The sequence below is a fragment of the Amyelois transitella genome, chromosome 15 (assembly GCF_032362555.1).
Source record: "Amyelois transitella isolate CPQ chromosome 15, ilAmyTran1.1, whole genome shotgun sequence".
Classification (NCBI taxonomy): domain Eukaryota; kingdom Metazoa; phylum Arthropoda; class Insecta; order Lepidoptera; family Pyralidae; genus Amyelois; species Amyelois transitella.
The window spans coordinates 6179979-6200825 of record NC_083518.1 but is presented as its reverse complement, the minus strand read 5'-3'; the positions used below and the strand labels follow the sequence as shown (position 1 = coordinate 6200825).

The 20847-nt window shown below is 34.2% G+C and overlaps 1 protein-coding gene across 1 annotated transcript in view; it reads left to right on the top strand.

Moving 5' to 3' along the window:
• Positions 1-6153: 6153 nt before the first annotated feature.
• LOC106141838 (actin-histidine N-methyltransferase) overlaps positions 6154-20847 on the top strand; it is a 29241-nt gene continuing 14547 nt past the window's right edge. The window contains exons 1-4 of the mRNA XM_060948187.1: positions 6154-6627; positions 7094-7315; positions 7932-8020; positions 8428-8567. Coding sequence (XP_060804170.1) covers positions 6327-6627; positions 7094-7315; positions 7932-8020; positions 8428-8567 — 752 coding nt within the window. The 5' untranslated portion in view covers positions 6154-6326. The remainder of the gene's footprint in view (positions 6628-7093; positions 7316-7931; positions 8021-8427; positions 8568-20847) is intronic.

Here is a 20847-nt window from a genome sequence, read left to right as displayed (position 1 = left end):
CGGTTACATCCTCACCTTTTTGGAGAGGAGTCCGGGTGGGCCTTTACGACTATAATTCTATATTGGGTGAGTCAGGTTTTAATACGAAGCATCTCCCATCTGACTCTTTGCAATCTTTGCAGGGGAATCTTACTCATATTGGATCGTGGTTACACATTAAGTTGTCTGGATGTGCAGGTTTCCTGACGATGTTTTCCCTCGCCGTAAGAGCATCGGTTTGCACTCAAACTAATGTACATAACTCAAAAAAGGGTCAATGGTACATGGCCGAGGTAGGATTATAACCTGTGCCCCACACGCATTTCTTGCGCATTTTATTAGCCGTGCACCTTTACCGTTCGACCACAGAAGCTCTTACTTAGTTCTATTAATCAGTATTAGGTAATTGTATACTAAGCGTAAAATATAAGCAATGAAAACCTTGTTTCTCATACCTATATTATATACCCATTCCCCAGATATATGTACATATATACGAGTATATAGTCGTACTTATAAACCAAACTTGAACAAAAACAATGACTGTCATATCTGGATAATTTGGTCCTAACAACCGGGTAGAAATGTAGACCTTGCCAAGATTAGGTTACGTGGGCGCACAAATCGCTTCGACGTGGGCTGAACGAGTGGAATATTCAATTTTCTCCTAGAATGAGAGTCGGATTACGCCGGAAATATGGGGGATGATAAAATTACTTGACATTAGTTCCGTTTGGACTCAATTATTGTAATTTGTACCTGGTTATCTGGACTGTAAGAGACAAACATTATGTAAACAAAAATTCTAAGTACCTAATATGATTCTTACGCTAGATCGTTTAACTCGCGCTTTTGGAATATTAGGCTTAGTTTATAAAACTAAGGCTCCATTTCAGAGTTTCATGTGTTAAGATATGCATGCATACAAAACTTTACTCTTATCTTTGAATCTGAGGTTTCCCTATGTTTCAAAAGGGCAGGAATTTTATTACTTATCGACTCCCAAATCATGGTCGAATGAACCATGATAGTTCTGTTTATTCGCTTCATTTATAGGAAAATTCCACTCAACTGAAAATCTTTACTGCATTAAGAATATACCGACGAATTAACTACAATGCGGTCAGTAGTGAGTTGGCCCACTGAAGTGATGACTAAAGGATCACCAGCCCACGGTCAAACAGGACCTAAACAGTTTGCAACAGGCTGTGACCGTGACTCAATCCTTCGGTGATGTAATTCTTCGTAATTGTTTCGATGATTCGTAGCTAACGTTCGATTAGAGATTCGCTCTCGCACGATGTGTCGATAAAAAATATCGATATATGTATGTATATAAATACAAATATATACGGGACATATAACACAGATCGAGTAAGCCTCGAAGTAAGTTCGAAACTTGTGTTACGAGATACTTACTCAACGATACTATATTTTATATAAAAACATTATATACATATATAAACATCCAAGACACAGGCGAATCAGAGAAAGTTCGTTTCTCATCATGCCCTAGCGAGGATTCGAATTCGGGACCTCCTGTGGCACACACAAGCGCACTACCGCTGCGCCACAAAGTTACTGCATAAAGTCATATTTATAAATCAGTGTTTAGTGCACCCTTGTATTTTTATGGAAAATATAAATCATAAAGCTTTAAAAAATAAGTAATTTATCGAACATTTCATTATAAAGTTGATTAGCAAAAATAAACTACTTACTGAAGTTACTGCAGTAAAGTTACTGGGTGTTAAAACCTAATATAGGTACTTACTTTGAATAACTAATGTACTAACAAATGAACTGTCATTTCTTATTATTTTATACTATTATTATGAATGAATAAGTATCTTCATTAAATATGTTAAACGTTAAATGAGTCACGTCATTTTTTTACTTTATTGTATTACCACATCGACATGCTAATTGTACGCACTAGCATCTCGTCGTCACTCAGAGTAATCGTCACAAATATGACGTCACATGACTTTATGACATCGCATCCGAATTGATACAGTATGAATAACAGAAACTGCTGATTATGAAGTAACAAAGGTTTTCACATGTCAGTAATTCGTCACTTCTTGTGGTTTTTAAAAGAATCAACTAAATATTTTATGTTATTTACTTACTCCTACCATTTTGCTTTTTAGAGGAATTCTAAGGCATAAGTTCATAAAAAGATATGGCAGTTAGGTATAAAAACCTCGATAGTTTACAGTTAAAAGAATCAGAGACGAGGTTCCTTTTTAATTGAACTCACGATTCAATTAGTTTAAATAGGTACCCCTCTTGTATACCTCAGTATGGCTACCTTGAATAAAACACTTATTTCTGTAATTGTTTAGTATCATGTAGCTTTCTTCATTATTCACAAGGTTCATACACTCGTAGTATATTTAATTTTCTTTTGCTTTCACAATTAACTTTATATACCTGAAAGTTTAATCATGTCTTAAAGATGTATAATACCTACTTTTCAGACTAATTATGTTGTTTACATACATATAAACAGTGTCTTACCTTTAATTTGTTATTTATAAGTCTAAATGATGTGAGTGTGAGTCACATTCTAAGTTTAACTGTCTAGTAATCAAGCAAATATCCGACATTTATATTTACAACGCAATTTGTTACCTATTTGGAGGTAATTAGATAAGTTTATAATGTATAAATTGATGGGAAGAGTATACTAATTTATCTTTTCTTGTACATTTACGTAGGAGGCGCCAGGACAAATAATTAAATCAGTAGGTAGTGCTTCAATTTTTAAACAATGGTTTTTATATGACTTTAAAATACTATTTTAGGGAAGAATTCGGGAAAATGATGTTGGAAAATAATAATCACGTCTTATTCCCTTACGCACAAGGACAATCTTCTCCTAGCCATCAAGTACCCTGTCACCAAAGCCTGGTACAAAGAAAAAAAATTGGTATTTCTATTGTATGGCAACTGTGCCGACATCATGCAGACCAGATCTCTTGCTGTTGTGCACCGGCTATCCTCACTCGTATACAAGGGTTGAACTGGTTGCGGTTTCCTCTACGACTACCTACATTCGAATCTGATGTAGGTAAAGCACGCATCGTTCTAAGCACCCGCGGCTCTGCCCGCGTGAAAAGCTCTTCTCTTTCAGTAGTTTGGACGTAAAAGGCGGCGAACAAACACACCTACACTTTTATAAAATTAGTATGGATAGATTAAACCCATCGAAACGATAGAAGATCGACAGCTGAGGTGCTTTACAAAACTCTTTCAAAATCTCTGAGTAGTTATAAGATTTCATTAAAACAATTTGATACATAATTGAATATGCTAATGAACTGGGCCAAAATACAATTTGCTATTAAGGAAACAGGTATTTAACATTTCATAATTAAATTCCTCATAGCACTCAGCTTTAACGGCAAGATAGAGCTTAGCATAAAGTTCACGCGTCGCTAATGTATGCCACGAGTGCTGATCTCATAGCCTTTAATAGAATTTTCAATCGGTTCAAATGTTTCAACGCATTACTTTTAACACTAGTTGCATGATGTGGACTTTACTTGCATTTTTGAAACGGTTTTTTCTTCCATAATTTGTGTTACTTAATCTGAGTATTGAGATATTATTGATTCTGTTATTAAAAACAACGTGAACTATCAAAATTTTAACGACTCTAGTTTTGAACTCTCGATATTTCTGACTTAAGTAAATTAGTTCGCATTTCTCCTTGTAGACGCGACGTCAAACTTGCTGAAATAATATTTCTTTGTGATTCAATGGTTGACATGATTACTTTCAAGCATTTCACGTGTTAAGAGCAGCCATTGATGGAAGAACTTCGTGGAAGAAAAATATTTCTGCCAGCAAGAATATATTAAACTCATGAATTATATCTACTGACGGTCGTATCATCCCGCATTTTATAATAAGGATATGTAAATAATTCATCAGCCTATGCTACCACTCCTTAAGGTCTACAATTATAATTTAGAAACAGAGTCTAGGTTTAGCGCTGACTTCATAATGAAAGGTATTCGTGGCTGTAGAGAACATGACGTACAATTTAGATTCCTGCCTCAATTAGTGTTACGAAAGGTTCGTCGAGCACATATGATAATCACTACGCCGCACCCTGGACACCATAGAAAACTTAGCACGCAAATTGAACGAAAATGGCGACAACCCAGTTCAGTTTTTTTCTGCATCATAGTTTTCAGCTTTGCCATAAAATTTCAATATTTTCGCGACTAAATAAAAAGCTCATTCCGTCGAGGTAGTCACTAAAAATTTACACCAACGAATAAAAAACATTGATTTCAGTTTTCTAAGCCTCCTCTTATAGCTTTTTGTTCAGAACATAAAAGTTTTTTTTTTAATGAATTTACAATTTTACTCTTTTACTATTATATTTGGACCAGGTATTGTAAATTGAATTCACTCCCTCTATTGTTGCACCGTTGCACCTACCCTCATTATTATGTCTCCGTCCGGTCTGCATCATTTTCAGTTTTTAAGACCATTGAATGCACGTTCCCTTGAATTGCATCTGTCTTTTGGTGTTTACACGAAGCGACTTCCACCTGACATTCGCAACCTTTGCAGGTAAACCTAACGCATATTGGAACCATGGTTACACAACCTAAATGTGCAAGTTTCCTCACAACGTTTTCCCTCACTGTAACAATTTTTACAATTATGTGTACTTAGTAAGGATCAGAATCCGACTGCGAATACGAGGTTTCATCGCTCTCGACGATGTTTGAACGGGCACAAAAGGTGACAATTTTATTTAGCCTAACAAGGTGTCACGGCAAAGCAATAATACAGCTAACTGAGGTTTAATCCCTACAAATTAATAGTTTCAAAGAAAAGAAAACCAGCGTAGGCGCTTCTCATATACTTAGCCATCAAGTCACGATCAAAGGACGTGCATCAACTGACAATTTAGGTACATCTATCGGCATACGGTAGCCGCACAGTTGCCTCATAGGATATCCCCATGTTTAGGTAGGTTAAAGCCCGCATTTAATTAATAGAAACAAAAATACTTCTTAAGTGGTACTCATTTGTCTTTTCTTGCAAAAGTAAACACAGCGTTTATCCATACCTAGTTTACCATAGTATCCATACTAATTTAATAGATATTATTATGAAAGTTTTGGATTTCATGAAGCGGAAGGTTTTTTGACACATGAAAATATTTAAATACGTACAAAAGTAAATAAATTTAATTTCGACAACATTTGCTCGCCTCTTAACCAAAAAGTCCTGGGTGGGGATTTAACCCGGTCAGGTCATGTTTACTACAGTATCGTTGAGTTAGTATCCCATACACAAGTCCCGAACTTAATTTCGCTCGGCCCAGTCTGTGTGGTGTGTCTTGTCTGTCCCATAGTAATTGGTATATTTACTTATTTTTCATTTAAGTCCGCATCCGATCGGAGCCTGGCAGACTGTATGATAATAATGCCAATCATAATTATAAGTCTAGAAAATTTGAAACATTAACATTCAGGGGCTATTCTTCTCGATACGAAATCTGGGGCGGTTTCAAATAACTTTTCGAGGAACCGCGCGCGTGGCTGCCAAATACCAGCCGCTCCATTGCCACTGCCAGACAAAGTTTAACAGTCAATGCCTAATCGTCTGTGACATTGTGACACTCGCCCTTTTCAAAAATAATCCGAAAAAGAAAAGTATTTTTACCCTATAATTTTGTAAAGATGTAAAATTCCCGCACGTGTCCTCCTGCCTTCCTTATATCTAGTAATCTTTGTAAGTAACCCAGCAGTTTAGGCTGTCGTATTGTCAGTTAGCTAGTCAGCCACCCAGTCAGTTGACTGAATGTGCAAGTTTTCTCACGATGTTTTCCCTCACTGAAAATTAACCGATGCTCTTAGCATCTTAGCTCTTAGCATGGCCGAGGTGGGATTCGAACCTGTGTCTTTCTGCGCATCACGCATTTCACTCATACGACCACCGACCCTCTCATGTACATGACTACCTATTCATACAGAATAAGAGGCGTAAATTTTTGGATAGGCAATACTACAACTATTAAGTTTTTAACGAAGATATTATAGTCGATGGCTGAATTTGCTTTGCCTTCAACAAGGAAAAAAGCGTATAACGTCAAGCTGACAGTCATCGCAGGTAAATGTCAAACTAACTCGAACACCCGTCACCGTCAGTGTCGTCTTTCACTTATAATTTGGTTGAATTTGGAGCAAAACATTTAAAAAATTTTAGCCTATTTTTAGTTTTTCCCACGTTTTAAATTTACATTATAACTATTTTGGTGTGGCATTCGATAAGTGTCTCCAGTGATTTAGTTGGAAAAATAAATCGAAGGAAAAATGGGTCGTAAATCACACTCAAAACAAACCAATAAGAAGAATCCAGGAAAGGATAACAGAAATAATATAATTCGCAAGGAGCTTGCGATTTTAGTGGATAAATTATTAAAATTAACTAGCGTTTTCCAAGCCGCATCCAATGCATCTAAAAGTTGGGATCATCATTTAGAAATCAATGCAATTCTCAAAGAAATAGTAAACCTCGAAACCCCATTTAATAGCAAAGCGAAAAGTGGCCCACGTCAAAAGAATATTGACAATTATATGAAATGGCTAAAGGAAAATGGAGCACAGTTTGAAGGTAAGCTATAACCATTGTCTTATGCTATAACATTCACTTTGTTTGAAACTTTATAACCTTGACCACATTAAGAAGTAACTGGTTGTTTTCAATTCCATAACACCAGTTGGTAATGAAGACTGATAGCTTTTAAAAAAAAATAGGGATAAAATATATTAAGTTTGTCTGTATGGTAAAATTTTGTAAGCTTCCTACCTATGATAAATAATTAATTGCTACTATTGTAGATCAGCATTTTCACTTGACTTAAAAATATAAGAAAAGCCTTTTTGTGTGTGAAGTGAGCATGGGTAATTCATTTTGTTAACTAGAACACCTGATTAATTCAGTGATAAAACTCTTTCTTGCATTCAAAATTGGGGGCATCATTAAAAAAAAATTTCAAGTATTAATCAATAATCTAATCATCTATCTCAATCAATATAATTCAATTATGTAGCTATTAAAAAGTAATTTTCTATTTCAGGAATTGAAATTGGCGAATTTGGAGACTATGAGATGGGTTTGAAGGCAGTTAATGAATTCAAAGAAGGCTTGCTACTCCTCACCATCCCTACAAAAGTCATGATGACGGAGCAGAATGCCCGGGAGTCGGAACTAGCAGCATTTATAAATGTGGACCCGTTGTTACAAAACATGCCAAATATTACATTAGCTCTGTTTCTTTTGTTGGAAAAAAATAAATCTGGTAAGTATAAGTACTTTTTTTCTGTCTTAAAGCCAAATAGCCGAATGTTGCCTCTGTCTACCCCCCAAAGGATATAGACGTGATTATATGTATGTATGTATAATTATTTTACAATATAACATGATCTCCCCATACACTAATTTTATAAAGAGAAGAGATTATTTTTTCTAACTCAAAAACTACTGAACAGATTTTGATGATATTTGACTATTTTTAAGTTGCTGTGTAGGAACACCTTTCTATTAAAAAAATAATTAAATAAAATATTTATATTAAGAAAACAGACAAAACCTTGTGGAGCAACTTAGCCTTATTATTCCCATGAGAGCCACAACCCACACAAAGCTAGTTACTGATATTTTAATTCTGGATTCTATAAAAAACATAACAAGTTTAAGTTAATTAAATGAATAAATAAAATCGAAATAAGTAGATGGTAGACAAACCATCTTCATATATTTGAGAACATGAAATTAAATTAAAATGTACATTGCTATATTTGTAGTTTTCACAAAGCAATGCTTGCAGTACCTACCTTACATTTTTAATGAATTAAATCAATAATCAAAGTTAATTAATATTTTCTAAATCCTTATTTGTTTTTTATGAATTTCAGACTCCAGTTGGAAGCCCTACATTGATGTCTTGCCTGACAAATATTCAACTATTCTGTATTTTACCACAGACGAATTATTAGAGTTAAAGGTATGTTTGAAGTTGTTCCAATATATGTTTGAAGCACACTTATAATTTGGAAAAAATATTAAAATAAAAAATTCACCAGAGCCCCCTTTATTGATGAAATATAACTATTTTCTCCCTCATCAATAAAAATCTACAATTCCACTTTGGAATCTACCATTAAAATTTTGTATGCTGTGAATGCATGTAGTAATTCTAATGGTCGAGAACCGGTAAACACATGTACATGATGTTAATATACCTATTTAATTATTTTAAGGGTGCAAAATAAAAATATATATTATTTTCCTATTACTGCTGCTTCAGTTTGAAAACTGAACAATTTTTTAAACAAACATGTTTTTAAATTAGCCAATGAAATGTGTGACTAAAAACTATTTGAAAAAAAACAATTGTTTTAAAATTTTCAGCCCTCTCCAGTTTTTGAGTCATCATTGAAACTGTATAGAAGTATCGCAAGACAATATGCATACTTCTACAACAAAATGCATACACTGGACTTACCTGTCTTAGAAAACCTAAAGGATATCTTCACATTCGAAAGCTACAGGTAAACAATAAAATTATTGTTTAGCTTTAATAATTTAATAAATAAAGGAAAATTTAAGGTTATAAAACCACTTATATTAAAATTTTACATACATTGCACTTGCCACATCATAATACTGAATTATATAAAAAGATAAAGTACCAGTAATTTGTGGAAATCATGGCAGAATTGATTTGTTTGAGGGAATAAATATAATCAATTAAGTTTATATTTCAATATTTCTTTTTAGGTCTTACTTTGAATTATTGATACCTTATAATTAAATCAGGTCACTTAAAAAATATTATTAGCAAAAAAGACTTTTCCTTACTCAATAATCTACTCTGTTTTTTAGTAATTCAACATTGAAAAGTGCTACACGATGTAAATTTTTCATTAATACTGAAGTCCTGTATCAAATTTATTACGAATCTTATTTAAAACCTTACACTTAAACTCAGTCTAAAACCATACCTTTATTGAAACGGTTTCCTTAGCGTGTCCCACATGTATTCTGGAGAATCATTTCTGTGTTGAGACTCCAATGTATTCATTGTATAAATATTTGATGACGATAACATTGGGCTAATACTTCGCGTGCTGCTGTTATTTTTATGACCTTTACGGTTCTCAAACACTGGTGTTGGAATCCTCTCGCTTGGGAACTTTCGTTTGTTCTCTTTCTTCTTCTGCTGTATCCATTTAAATGCTGCGTACGTTAACAAAAACAGGACCATTGACAAACCGACTATACTTGCGGTTGCCACTGTTACCGATTTCGTATTGCCTGGTACATTTAAAATCCCCGGCTTACTTGGACCTTCCCTTTCATAAATTTCTAGCTTTTCATCTGACGCGATGTTGCTGTCAAAATCTCTGAGATGCTGCAGATCTTCCAATACTATGACGCCATCGCCGTCTACATCTTCTTCCAATGAAATCCTCTTGTATGTTGCCGATGGAGACATGTCTGAAATAATAGATTTTTACATTCAATTCCTCATAAAATGTGTACTCTTAGAAGAAGAAGAGTTACTCTTCTTCAAAATTAAAGAGCTAACTTGTCGGTGGAGTTAAGTGGAGATTTTAGAGTAAAGTACGTAACTACGTACCTATAAAGAACAAGTGGTCCGCCACGGCTTCGGCCGCGGTACATAAATAGGTTATCGCCCGTAGATGACGTATCTTTTTAACAGTTCAATCTTTGTAACAATTCAGTATTTCCCTTATAAACACACACAAAGTCACAAATCATTCCTCTTTATAATATTAATAAGTATGGAGTTAGTAATAAGCTTATAATGTAAACACTTGTATGTCACTGGGTTTTAAATATTAACCTAAATTGAAACAATATCTGTATTCTCAGCATCGAGTAAAAACAACGTTAATAGTGAATAAAATTAGACAAAAAAGATAATACCTTGTTTATAGCTTTCTTCTTCGACTTTTTGCTCTGTTTCATTGTTATGGCCTTTGCGGATCATGGAAAAGATGTCGTTCCAACTGACCATGTCTTGGTTATCATTGAGTACACGGCTTTCTCTATTCGAATCAATGACAGTAGTATTTACGATACTAGTTTTTGTCATATTTACAGAGCTTTGTACCGACGTAGGTTGACTTCTCACACTGTTAGTAAAATTATTAAATAGAGACATAATGCCCATATTTTCCGCATTTTCATTGACATTGTTACCAAAATCCATAACTACTGGTATGTTCTGTATACTATTTGCTTGCGAATATGTAGAATCAATGGTAGTAGCTTTAACAGAAGGCTCATGTGAACTAGCATCGAGTAGTGCTCTTAGAGGATATGTTTCTTTGGATATTGGCTCAATTAGAGATTTTGATAAAAATGGCTCAGGTGGGTTTGGTTCTCTTGACGCATTGTGGAATATATCAGCCAGATGTACGTGACTAGAGCCACGCTCTCGATGTTCTACTAATTCATTCAATGTCATATTTCTTTCCATAAGTATCTTTGAGAGTCTTGCGCTAGCTGTAAAAAAATATATTAAAATCAACAACATTAAAAAAATATTGAAGGAAATCGTAAGAATAATAATCTAGTTATCATTTCTATTATTATGAATAGCCGCTGTGTTAAGTTCATAATTCATGAAATTTGAGGCTTCCAGAAGCGCAAAGATTCCCTAAGTTTTTACAGGTGCGCTGTAGTTAGCGCGTGTATAATTATCTATTTTGTCCTGTATGTTTTTACCTGATACGAACCATAAAACAAACACGATAAAAGTTATTTACAAACAAGAAATACGAACGGCAGCGCGCGAACGGAACCATTCATCATCGTAACAACTTATTAAAAAGTATAGTTATTTATTGAATATATACACAAACTTACTACGTGTGTCATTGAGTAATTCTTTTATTTCGATTTCCGCTGTTTCCTCGCTTGGAATCCATGCGGAAATAAATTTTGTTGTTGTCGATGGTCTAATTGATGATGATGGAAGTTTAGAAGGCATAGTGTTGCTCTCTGTTTGTCGCGACTTCGCAGTAGTCATGAAATCTTCTAGTGCATCGACATCCGATTCTTCGTCAAAAAATAGCTTTTTAGCCGTAGTAGCCCTAACTTCTGAAGATGATGCCAAATTACCCATAACAAACATATTTTTAATAACTTCATTTTCAGGTGCTACAGTGCTTAAAGGTTTTTGTTTCAGCCTCTTCTTTTTTATTCTATTATTAAACGGTGTTCTTATATTTGTAATATTTAACTGTTTGGGAGTAGGCATGACAATTGGTTTTTCAGCTAAATTGAAATGTACCGTACTATTGTCGTTGTGTACAGTTGTCGGAGAATCTGTGGTAGTAACTGATACTTCTGGTATTTCAGTACTTGAAATTTCAATGTAATTTTTGCTTACATTTGATGGTTTTTCATCAATTATTACCACTTCTCGATCGGGTTTATCAAAGTCAATAACTATTGTAGTATCCTCAAAGGTCACCGGAATAGTAGTCGATATTGTGGTGGTGGAAATTTGGGATTCTGTATAATTTTTACTAATGTTCGTTTCTGTATTTGGTGGAGTCGTGACCAGTAAAGGTATCATGTTTTTCCATTCTTGTGATTTAGTAATGTTTCTTCTATTTGGAAACCTTTTTAATCCTAACGCCGCCACGTCTCTACTTAGCGGACTTTTAAATGTATTATTAACCATAGGTCTCAAGCGTAATTTTTTTCGAAGGCCCGTGGGAAACCTGCGTCTATTTGAAAAGATCATACTGTTTGTTTTATTTTTATAATTTTGTTCGGTGTCTATTTCTTTTTCAGTTCTTTCGAATGTATTTTTTATTATTTCTTTATTTTCTTCAAGACGTACCCCTTGAGATGAATCTGTATTTGTAATATTTTCGGTATTTGCTTCGTATTTACTATTAACGCTCAAGGGATTTTTACTTTCAAATGCCTCAATTTCTGTTGGTTGTTTTGTCTCTTCTGACGAGTCAGTAACTGCCATAGAACCAATATCTTTACGGCGTGCTAATGTATTTTCAGATTTCAGAATTTTAATGGCATCTTCTTTTCCACGAAGTAAATCGGTTAAAGTGAGATTATGTTGTTGCAATATCTCACTTAAACTTCTGCCATTTGATCGTTTTAAAATATCTTTCAAGGTCGATGGAGATACATAACGATCACCCTGAAATGAAAGTTGAAGCACAATAAATGGAATGTATTAGTAATGAGGTACATGCTAAAAAAAATAATTTTTAATATTAATAGAATAAAATAGTATCAATTTAAAAAATAATAATGTTCATGTACTAAGTATTGAGTATGGATTTTTTTTCTTTTAATAAAATCTATTTATTGTAAAGCCAAATATCTGTAATTTTTTTTTTCATTTCACTTTCAATCTTTTTTCGAATTAATTCGAAAACTTGGAATTGAAATTCTTTTAAGAAGAGCTAGCGTTCGCACATTGCGTACCACGTAATTGACTTTGAAATTGATTTGATGACATCAATAAATCGGATTAATTAAATTTTGAAATGTTGAAAACATAAAATCTGATGTAAAATTAGTCAATTTTTTATTAGGAACAAAAAACGACTTTAATGTTTGTTAATAGTTATACTTATTAGATGCTGTTAAAATTCTACAACTACTGTTTGTATTAACTACCTACTTATACCTCTATAAACAAATTATGTACAAGTTTTTAATGATCTATGGACGAGTTATTTTCACAAATAGGTTTTATATTATGTTTGTAATATACCAAACATGGATGATCACCACAGTTATGTTGAGACTGTTTCGTAATGATTTCTTGATAGAGTGGCTTCTTAAAATCCTAAAATTTTTAGGTATTTGCATTGTTTTATAACTTCTAGAGTTGGGCAAATCTGACTGTATTTTGTAGCTACTCTTTAATTTATGTGTAAATTTTCTTAGAAATAAGTCATCATATTTAAAGTTGTAATTAAAACATTCGTACAGTTTTGGTGTAAGCATTTCTCTGAGTTTTGCGTTTAATAACGTATATAGTTGTTGAATTTCTTCCTAAAAATATTAAAATATTTTAAAAGATTCTTTTAACAAATGAGTCCTTTTATTTTGCTAGTCATAGTTAATAATCTTAAAGAGTCTTCGTAAATTATTCCATTTTAAATGACAGTTTAATATTTTCAAGATTTAATAGTCTTTCATAAAGCTCTTGCATTTTTTCCTAAAAAAAATATGAAAATAGGTATTTAATAGGTTTTTTTCATACATTAATAAACTGACGAAGCGAAAGAAGTATGCAGAGATCGTGGCAAGTGGAAAGAGGTAGTCTCTGCCTACCCCTCCGGGAAAGAGGCGTGATTTTATGTATGTATGTATGTATGTATTAATAAACTTGTGGAAAAAACTTACCCTTTGCTTCTCAATCTCATGTACTTGTGTATTTATATTGTCGCTTGTTTCTGATTCATGATACGATGGCAACGTTTCCATTGAAAATTCCGATAATGTTCTATTTTTTGACATAATGTTCTTGCCTTGCTTTTTATCATATGATTTAACATTTGGTATGGGTAAATATACTTCTTTCAAAACTGCATCGGATTCCGGCTCTGCATTCATCGGCTCGGAGTATTCTACATAGCCCCCGGGTTCTGCAGTTTCATTGGGGTCTTCATCACTATCATTCGTAAATTCCTGTTTCGGAGTGGTTTCTTCAGACTCTGGTTTATTGTCATCGTCCCTGTGGTGTAACGAAAATTCACTTAGTTTAGGCCAAGTTTCTAGTGACGGCCTATTTCTTCTATTTCCTCGCCTGCGAATTGGTCTTTCTGCTTCTATAGCTTCATCAGCCCATCGATTAGTCCTGCCGTTGATTCTTTTTCGTCGCCTTCTTGGTATCTCGGTAGTTTGGTATGCATTATCGTACTCGGGATGTTCGTTCATTTTCATATGTGATTCAGGATAAGTATATCTTTCCTGAGTTGCTAGATCTTCGTCAGATGTTTCTATAGGACGCCGTTTTCTTTTTCTCCGTCTTTTTGGCTGTTCTTCATGTGAATCTTGACTCCAAACGTCTCTTTCCGCATGTTTCACCACAGGCTCCGGCTTTACGACTCTCCATGGCTGTAAAACAGGAAAGATTTTTAATTAATTATTGTAAAGAAAATAACTATATCTAGCTGATTTATATCTTTATGATAACGTATTTCAGCTGTACGTACAGGTGTAAAACTTGAAGTAGTTACAGAATAAATTTCATCTACGAAATAAATATCTGTTTAATAAAGTCATAAAGTTCCGAAAAGCTATATAAGCATCTGGTACGTCTTTTATTAACTTAAGTTCATTAATCTCGATGTTAAAAACTCAAGTAACCATCACACCCTGTCATTTCCCATGGTAGTAATTACGCGGGTCTGTTGTCACACCGTCGTGCCTTTTCTTGCAGATGTTTTGAAAGGAAAACTTCTCTATTACGTAAATACAGACGCCCGCTCCATATACAACACATTGTTTGTTAATCGTCAAAAAAATATCTCGCGTCGCGTGTGAAACAACGACTGTATTATTTGGCAAAAACGGTTTTGCTTCGATGTAATTAATCGCAAATTACATGTAATAGGCTGGTTGATTGTGCGTGTCTCTGTAAATAGTTAGTTAAAAGCTAGAAAGTGTAGACGATTATTGATATACCATTGCACACAGTGCAATCACGAGGTGCTTTAGCACCTCATAAGTAAGAATTTTTTATCATCCCAGCCCAAACCGCTGGGTCTAGAGATTAAAACTTAGCATGCAGGTCCGTGGATGGTATAAAGGTAGACTAAGGCAAAATAATTTTTTTTGAAATACCCGCAGTAAGGGAGACTAAGAAGAGCGAAGCTACTGGCCTACTCTAGTCCGCACAGTCGCAATATATGCTATACACAATATAAGCAAGACATTACCTATATTCTTTAAATAGCTCATTCTCGAAATATGATACTCTCAAAACATCATAATAGACAGACATCATACTCGCGAAGTCGTCTAAACGTTTATTTTTATAATAGAGATAAAGCTAGAAATGTTTAGATTTTCTCCTGGATTTCATACCATACCTAGTATAGGTTAATGATTTCAAACAAAGTACTAAGATTAACGGCTTGGTGTGGTTACTCAATGACATGTCATTATTCCTTATAAAGTAAGTTGAAGGAGTTAAGAGGGCAATGATATGCTTAATAAATTGCTCGCTTACTTGAAACCATGTGAGAATAAAAAAAGAAACTGTACATGATAAAACTTTTATCAGCTTTTTGGTCTAGATGGAAACCAAATTGATGAAGCTGATGTTTTTGCATATTCTAATATGACTCTCAGGGGCTTCTATCCCGAAAAGTAAAGGTGTAACCGGGATTAACACTAGAAGAAAGAAGAATTACATAACATAACTATACTCGTTCAACATCCCAACACAATCCAACAACCTACTACCTAATTTGTCCCACCTTCAATTTAAAAAGCAATCAAGATCGAAGATCCGAAGCACTGAGCTTGTTCAAATACGATTTAGTTATCTCATCGCTAACGAAGAAGAAAGCTGATTATAACACTGATGTCATAACACAATGAGATGAATGAAAGTTGAAAGCGCTTAGCGCCCATACCGGTTTAGCGGCCAAGGAACTTACAGTGAGTGTGACACTGCGCCGGTAATTTATGTTAATTGATATTATCGAATTCGTAATTGGAATTATTTTTCGTCTACGTATTTTTTCCTAACTCACATAATAGTTCTTAATTAGCTCATGCGTAAAATTTCGTCCAAGAAACTTTAAAAAAATTGAACCTATTTTTAAAAGGGGTTGAATTTTTTTTTAAATTAAATTCCTAAAATATTTCAAAGCATGAAATATTTGTCATTAAATAATATACATAAATACCAATAGTCTTTATCACTTGTGGGGTAGACATAGCCGGCAGTCTTGAAAAGACTGAAAGGCCACGTTTAGCTTTATGGTTTATGATGGAAGTGAGAGGTTGCTAGCCCATTGTCTACAAAAGGAATCTCAATTCATTAGCCTATCCCTTAGTCGCCTTTACGACATCCATGAAAAAGATGGAGTGGTTCTATTATAAAGTGCCGTAAAACACACAGCATGGTAATAAAAATGTGTAAAATACCATTTTTTCTAAGTCGGTTGATAGACTAATTAAGACACGGCGCATACCCAACTAGCTGAACCGATTTAAATAAAACATCAAGTTCACTGAACCGTCCATCAACAATATAATTATTTCATGGTCTAAGTAGTACCCCAAGAAATTTTTTCTAAGCATGTTAAGTCTGTAGGGTTAATTCACGATTTATTATAAGGCATAAGTATCTTTATATCTCTGTTTAGTTACAGTGTGGTTCCAAAGGAGAGACCTGATGAGACATATGCCATATCAATTTGTAAAAAGCCCCACTGGTTTCTATCAGGTGTTCGCAAACCATAACAATATGGTTTATATTAGAAACTTAATATTAGGTTGTCTATCGCTTGATATGGAACGAATACATAATTGAAAAAATGGTACACACACGCTGTTCCGCCAGTTTTAGACACCCCGCACCAAAAATCTTGACAACCAAATATAAATTATGATTGCCGTGTGGTCTCGGCACCAATAGGAACAGGAATAGGACTACTTCATCTTTTTCCCATGAATGTCGTAAAAGACAACTAAGGGATAGGCTTACTTTGGGATTCTTTTTAGGCGATGTGTTAAGCAACTTGTAACTATTTGAATCTCAATTCTATTATTAAGCTAAATAGCTGAACGTTTTCGGCGGCATTTAGCCTTTTCAAGACTGTTGTTGGCTCTGTCTACCCCGCAAGGGATATAGACGTGACCATATGTATGTATGTTTGTATACTTGTCTACTCTTAGTGTCTACTCTTATAACTTCGGGGGATAATGCAAAATATGCAACGTGATTGATGAAGGTTGTTTTCAACGCTTATTAAAAAAAAAACAGTCAGCTGATATAATTATAGTTTAACAAAAATAAATTTGTTGATATTGTTGGTTTTATCCTCACCGTTCTGGAATGGAGACTGTGGTGCGCTTTAGACTAAGATCCTGGTTTTAAAACATTAATAATTTCGGGAAACTTGTGAGGGTGACTTACGATATCAATAGTGATCGAAATCTAAATTACCGACTTCAAAAACATAAATGAGGAAAATGTTTTAGAAACATAGAAAGCGGACAAGATTATGCAGACTAGATCTATCGCTGTTTGTAAAGTTCTATGTACTAGACATTATACAGGTGGAACAGCCTTGCTGTATGTTAGACCATGATACAGGTTAGAAACTAGTTGCTTAGAAATCAGGGCAAGTCTGTACTAGCAAGTGGAGCGTGCCTCAACTGCAGCGCACCATCTGACAATTAGATAATTGATAGGCTACCGATAGCCGACGATCGGCCACACTCCGACAGACTTCACTTTTTACTGTATTTCTACTGCTAGGTAGACTTCTATCATATATGGTTAATCTATTATATTGCAGATTTCGTGTAAAATCGATGGATTTCACCCTTTTACTATTTGTGCCTCGAAACTACAGGAGGCGTTGTAGTATAAGCCATCGTATTGTTTCGTATTTAGTTTTAGTAGTGTTATTTATTTTTAATAATGATGTCTTGTGCTTCTAATACAGGCTTTTTCTCTTTCAGTCTTAAAAGACAACCATTTGTTTATGCTTTGGCGTCTGCTTATGTTTCATTAGTTTGCTTCGTGGCTCTGCTAAACTCGAAGTTATTGGTTGAATGCTTGTCTGTTGAATACAGGTTTGTACTAGAAAAGCCTTATCTGAGTTTAAGTCAATATATTAAAGTGATCGTCGGCGGATAATTATTATACAGTATTCCTAGATGGTATAATTCCATGAAGTAGAATGTTAGATGGAGACTGTATTTCAATATCAGTTTTAACAACCGTTGTCAAAGTTTCCATGAAAAACGTTTGATACGGTTATTTATGTCAGATTAGATTAAATTTCTATCTTCTATTTCGCCTTCTATAACCCACTGCCGCTTCATACTTTTGCCTACGCCATTGTTCCCACTTTTCAATATTCCTTAAATTTCTCAAACAACGGTACAGATTTGAAGTCCAATTCTTTCAAAATTTTGGAAACATTTTATTTTACATTGTCTACCAATGTTGATATATTTAGATTTTTACCGATGGGATGTATAATCAATTTGTAACCGTTCTCTAACTTCTATTATTTCTTATTCTATGCAACTACTTGCAGCTATAATTTAGTTGAGCCAAGTTCTCATTTTGTTATCATACATTATCTATGGTGGTGCATTACGCAAAATGACATAAGATTGTCTAACGATTGCGGTGAGAGTTGGCTCCGATAGAAATCTCCTGATCACCATGAAATTAGAGCAAGTCATGCTGGCAGCAAATCGGTCACAACGAGTTTCATTTTCACTCTGCTATATATTTTTTCGATCGAATTTAATATTAAAATTTTATGTTTCTATGATTTTCCATTAAACAGACTAATTATTGAGTAATCATCAAATATTTTCTTATATTTTTTGATTGTATTGAAATCTATATATTTGTTTCTTAAGTAAAATTTTTATTAATGTGCAATATGATGAACAATTTACACTACAAATTGTTTCTCATTATTTTATTTCACTGCCCTGTTGTTTAATGTCTCACTGGACCCCCGCGTGGTCAACACGCTTACTTTACTACTTTTCTTCAATGGTCTCAATTCGAAAGAATTTTCGGCCATACGCATGAAATGAAGTACTTAATTAGTAGAAAAATGTATACCAATTATTTCTTACAAATCTTAGTCCTGCATCACAGTTAAACTTATAGGGAGGTTTTTAAGGCCCGCAGCTCCACCCGAGTTTAAAAAAAATTGCAGTGCTTTTTCGGTTCCCGTATATATTACGATTCAATTAGCTGTTGTCTTTTTCTATGGTCTAAACTATATTTGTACCAAGTTTCATAAAAATCTGGTTATTGGTTTAACTGTGAGGTAAAAAACAAACATTCTTTCACATTTATAAATATTTTATTTTTAGTAGCGTTAATATATCTGGAATCCTAATGGGATTCATTCAATGTTATTTTTGTATTTTTTTAAACATAAATCCAACAAACCTGTTCATAACTCGCTGTTTCGGTATTCAAAGCTCTCGATCTTAAATCGTATCGATACTCATGGTCCAAGTCCTCTTCAGCAGAGTGTACTATGATGACCAAAGCGGCCAACGTGCTCAACAACGGCATGGCAAATCTCCAAATTATACCCATATTATATCAAGAAAAGCTTCGCAATTTCAGAACGCACTCTTAATAAAGTACGTCCGCACTTAAAGCACTTAACTGCACTGCACTGAAACCTTGGTATGCACAGAAGCCTGCTCTCGAAATATTCGAAAACAATTCGAATCGAAAATTCAAATCAAGAACACAGCAATGTCGAAAGACGAAAGAATGAAGATAAGGAAAGAAAAGAGGAAAACAAAATTCGTATTTTTTCACGTGCGCTATTCGTCGATTTTTGACGTACTCTGCTCGATCGATTAAACTGTCGGTTTTGTTTTATTTTCACATCATAACTATTTGTAAACAGTCCGATATCGCGGTGGTTGATACTTGACGATGGCAATTATGTTACTAGTCGTAAAGCGAGCAGAAAAATGCTAGATTTCTCGTGCGAGTTTCCCGCGTTTTTTTCTTTTTCCGAACGTGAAAGTGAATATGGCAGTACACGTTTGCGCGCGGTGAAATAACGCGTACGAGTGACTCCGCGGAAAATGATTATGCCAATCGCGCGCCCCCCTAATATTTTTACTCCTTTTACCTTTTCTTCTAGATTTAAATCAAACAATAGGGCTCGATTTGAATAGAAGGTCCGTAACAGGTTATGAATAATTGAAAGCCATGTTTGAAATTGTTCATGAGATGTAGCCACCAGAGCGAATCATGGATTGTTCTCGTCGATAAAGGCGTTGGAATATGCATGTTGCATAAGATTGATACATTTGCTACATAGAGTTAGAAAATTATATTAAAAAAAATGGATCAATACATTTTTGATTGGTATTTTATTTGATAAACGACCTATTTATCAGCAGGTCCATATTTACTTTTTTGTTTATAAATCAATCTTTGTATTGAATATATAATTGTATGGGTTGGATGCTTTACAGACAACAATCTCTTCTGTTTATAAATAATCCATTATGCTAACCCATTTGTTTTTTCATGATAGAACAACATGTTAAAGTATATTTTTCTGATCCTTGTAATAAGAATAGAATAATTTTTCTAACACCGTTCGGGTGGATGCTCTCGTAAATTATGCCTACTACTTCAATATTTACGAGTAAGTTTTAGTTATTTGTAAACGTTTTTTGTATTTTGTACTTTCCGGCAACAATATTAATGTACAATAGTTTTATATCGGAAAACCTAAAATATGAAAAAAAATTAAAAAATGAACTTGATATCTCAATATTTGTACGAAAAGTATATGATAGTGGTAGTGAGCTTCCCTCTTTGACACAAGGTTCAATCCTCAGCATACATACATACATATAATCACGCCTGAGCGGACTAAGAGGCCACGTTCAGCTATTTGGCTTTAAGATAGAATTGAGATTCGAATAGTGACAAGTTGCTAGCCTATCGCCTAAAAAAAGAATCTCAAGTTTGTAAGCCTATCCCTTAGTCGCCTTTTACGACATCCATGGCAAAGAGATGGAGTGGTCCTATTCTTTTTTGTATTGGTGCCG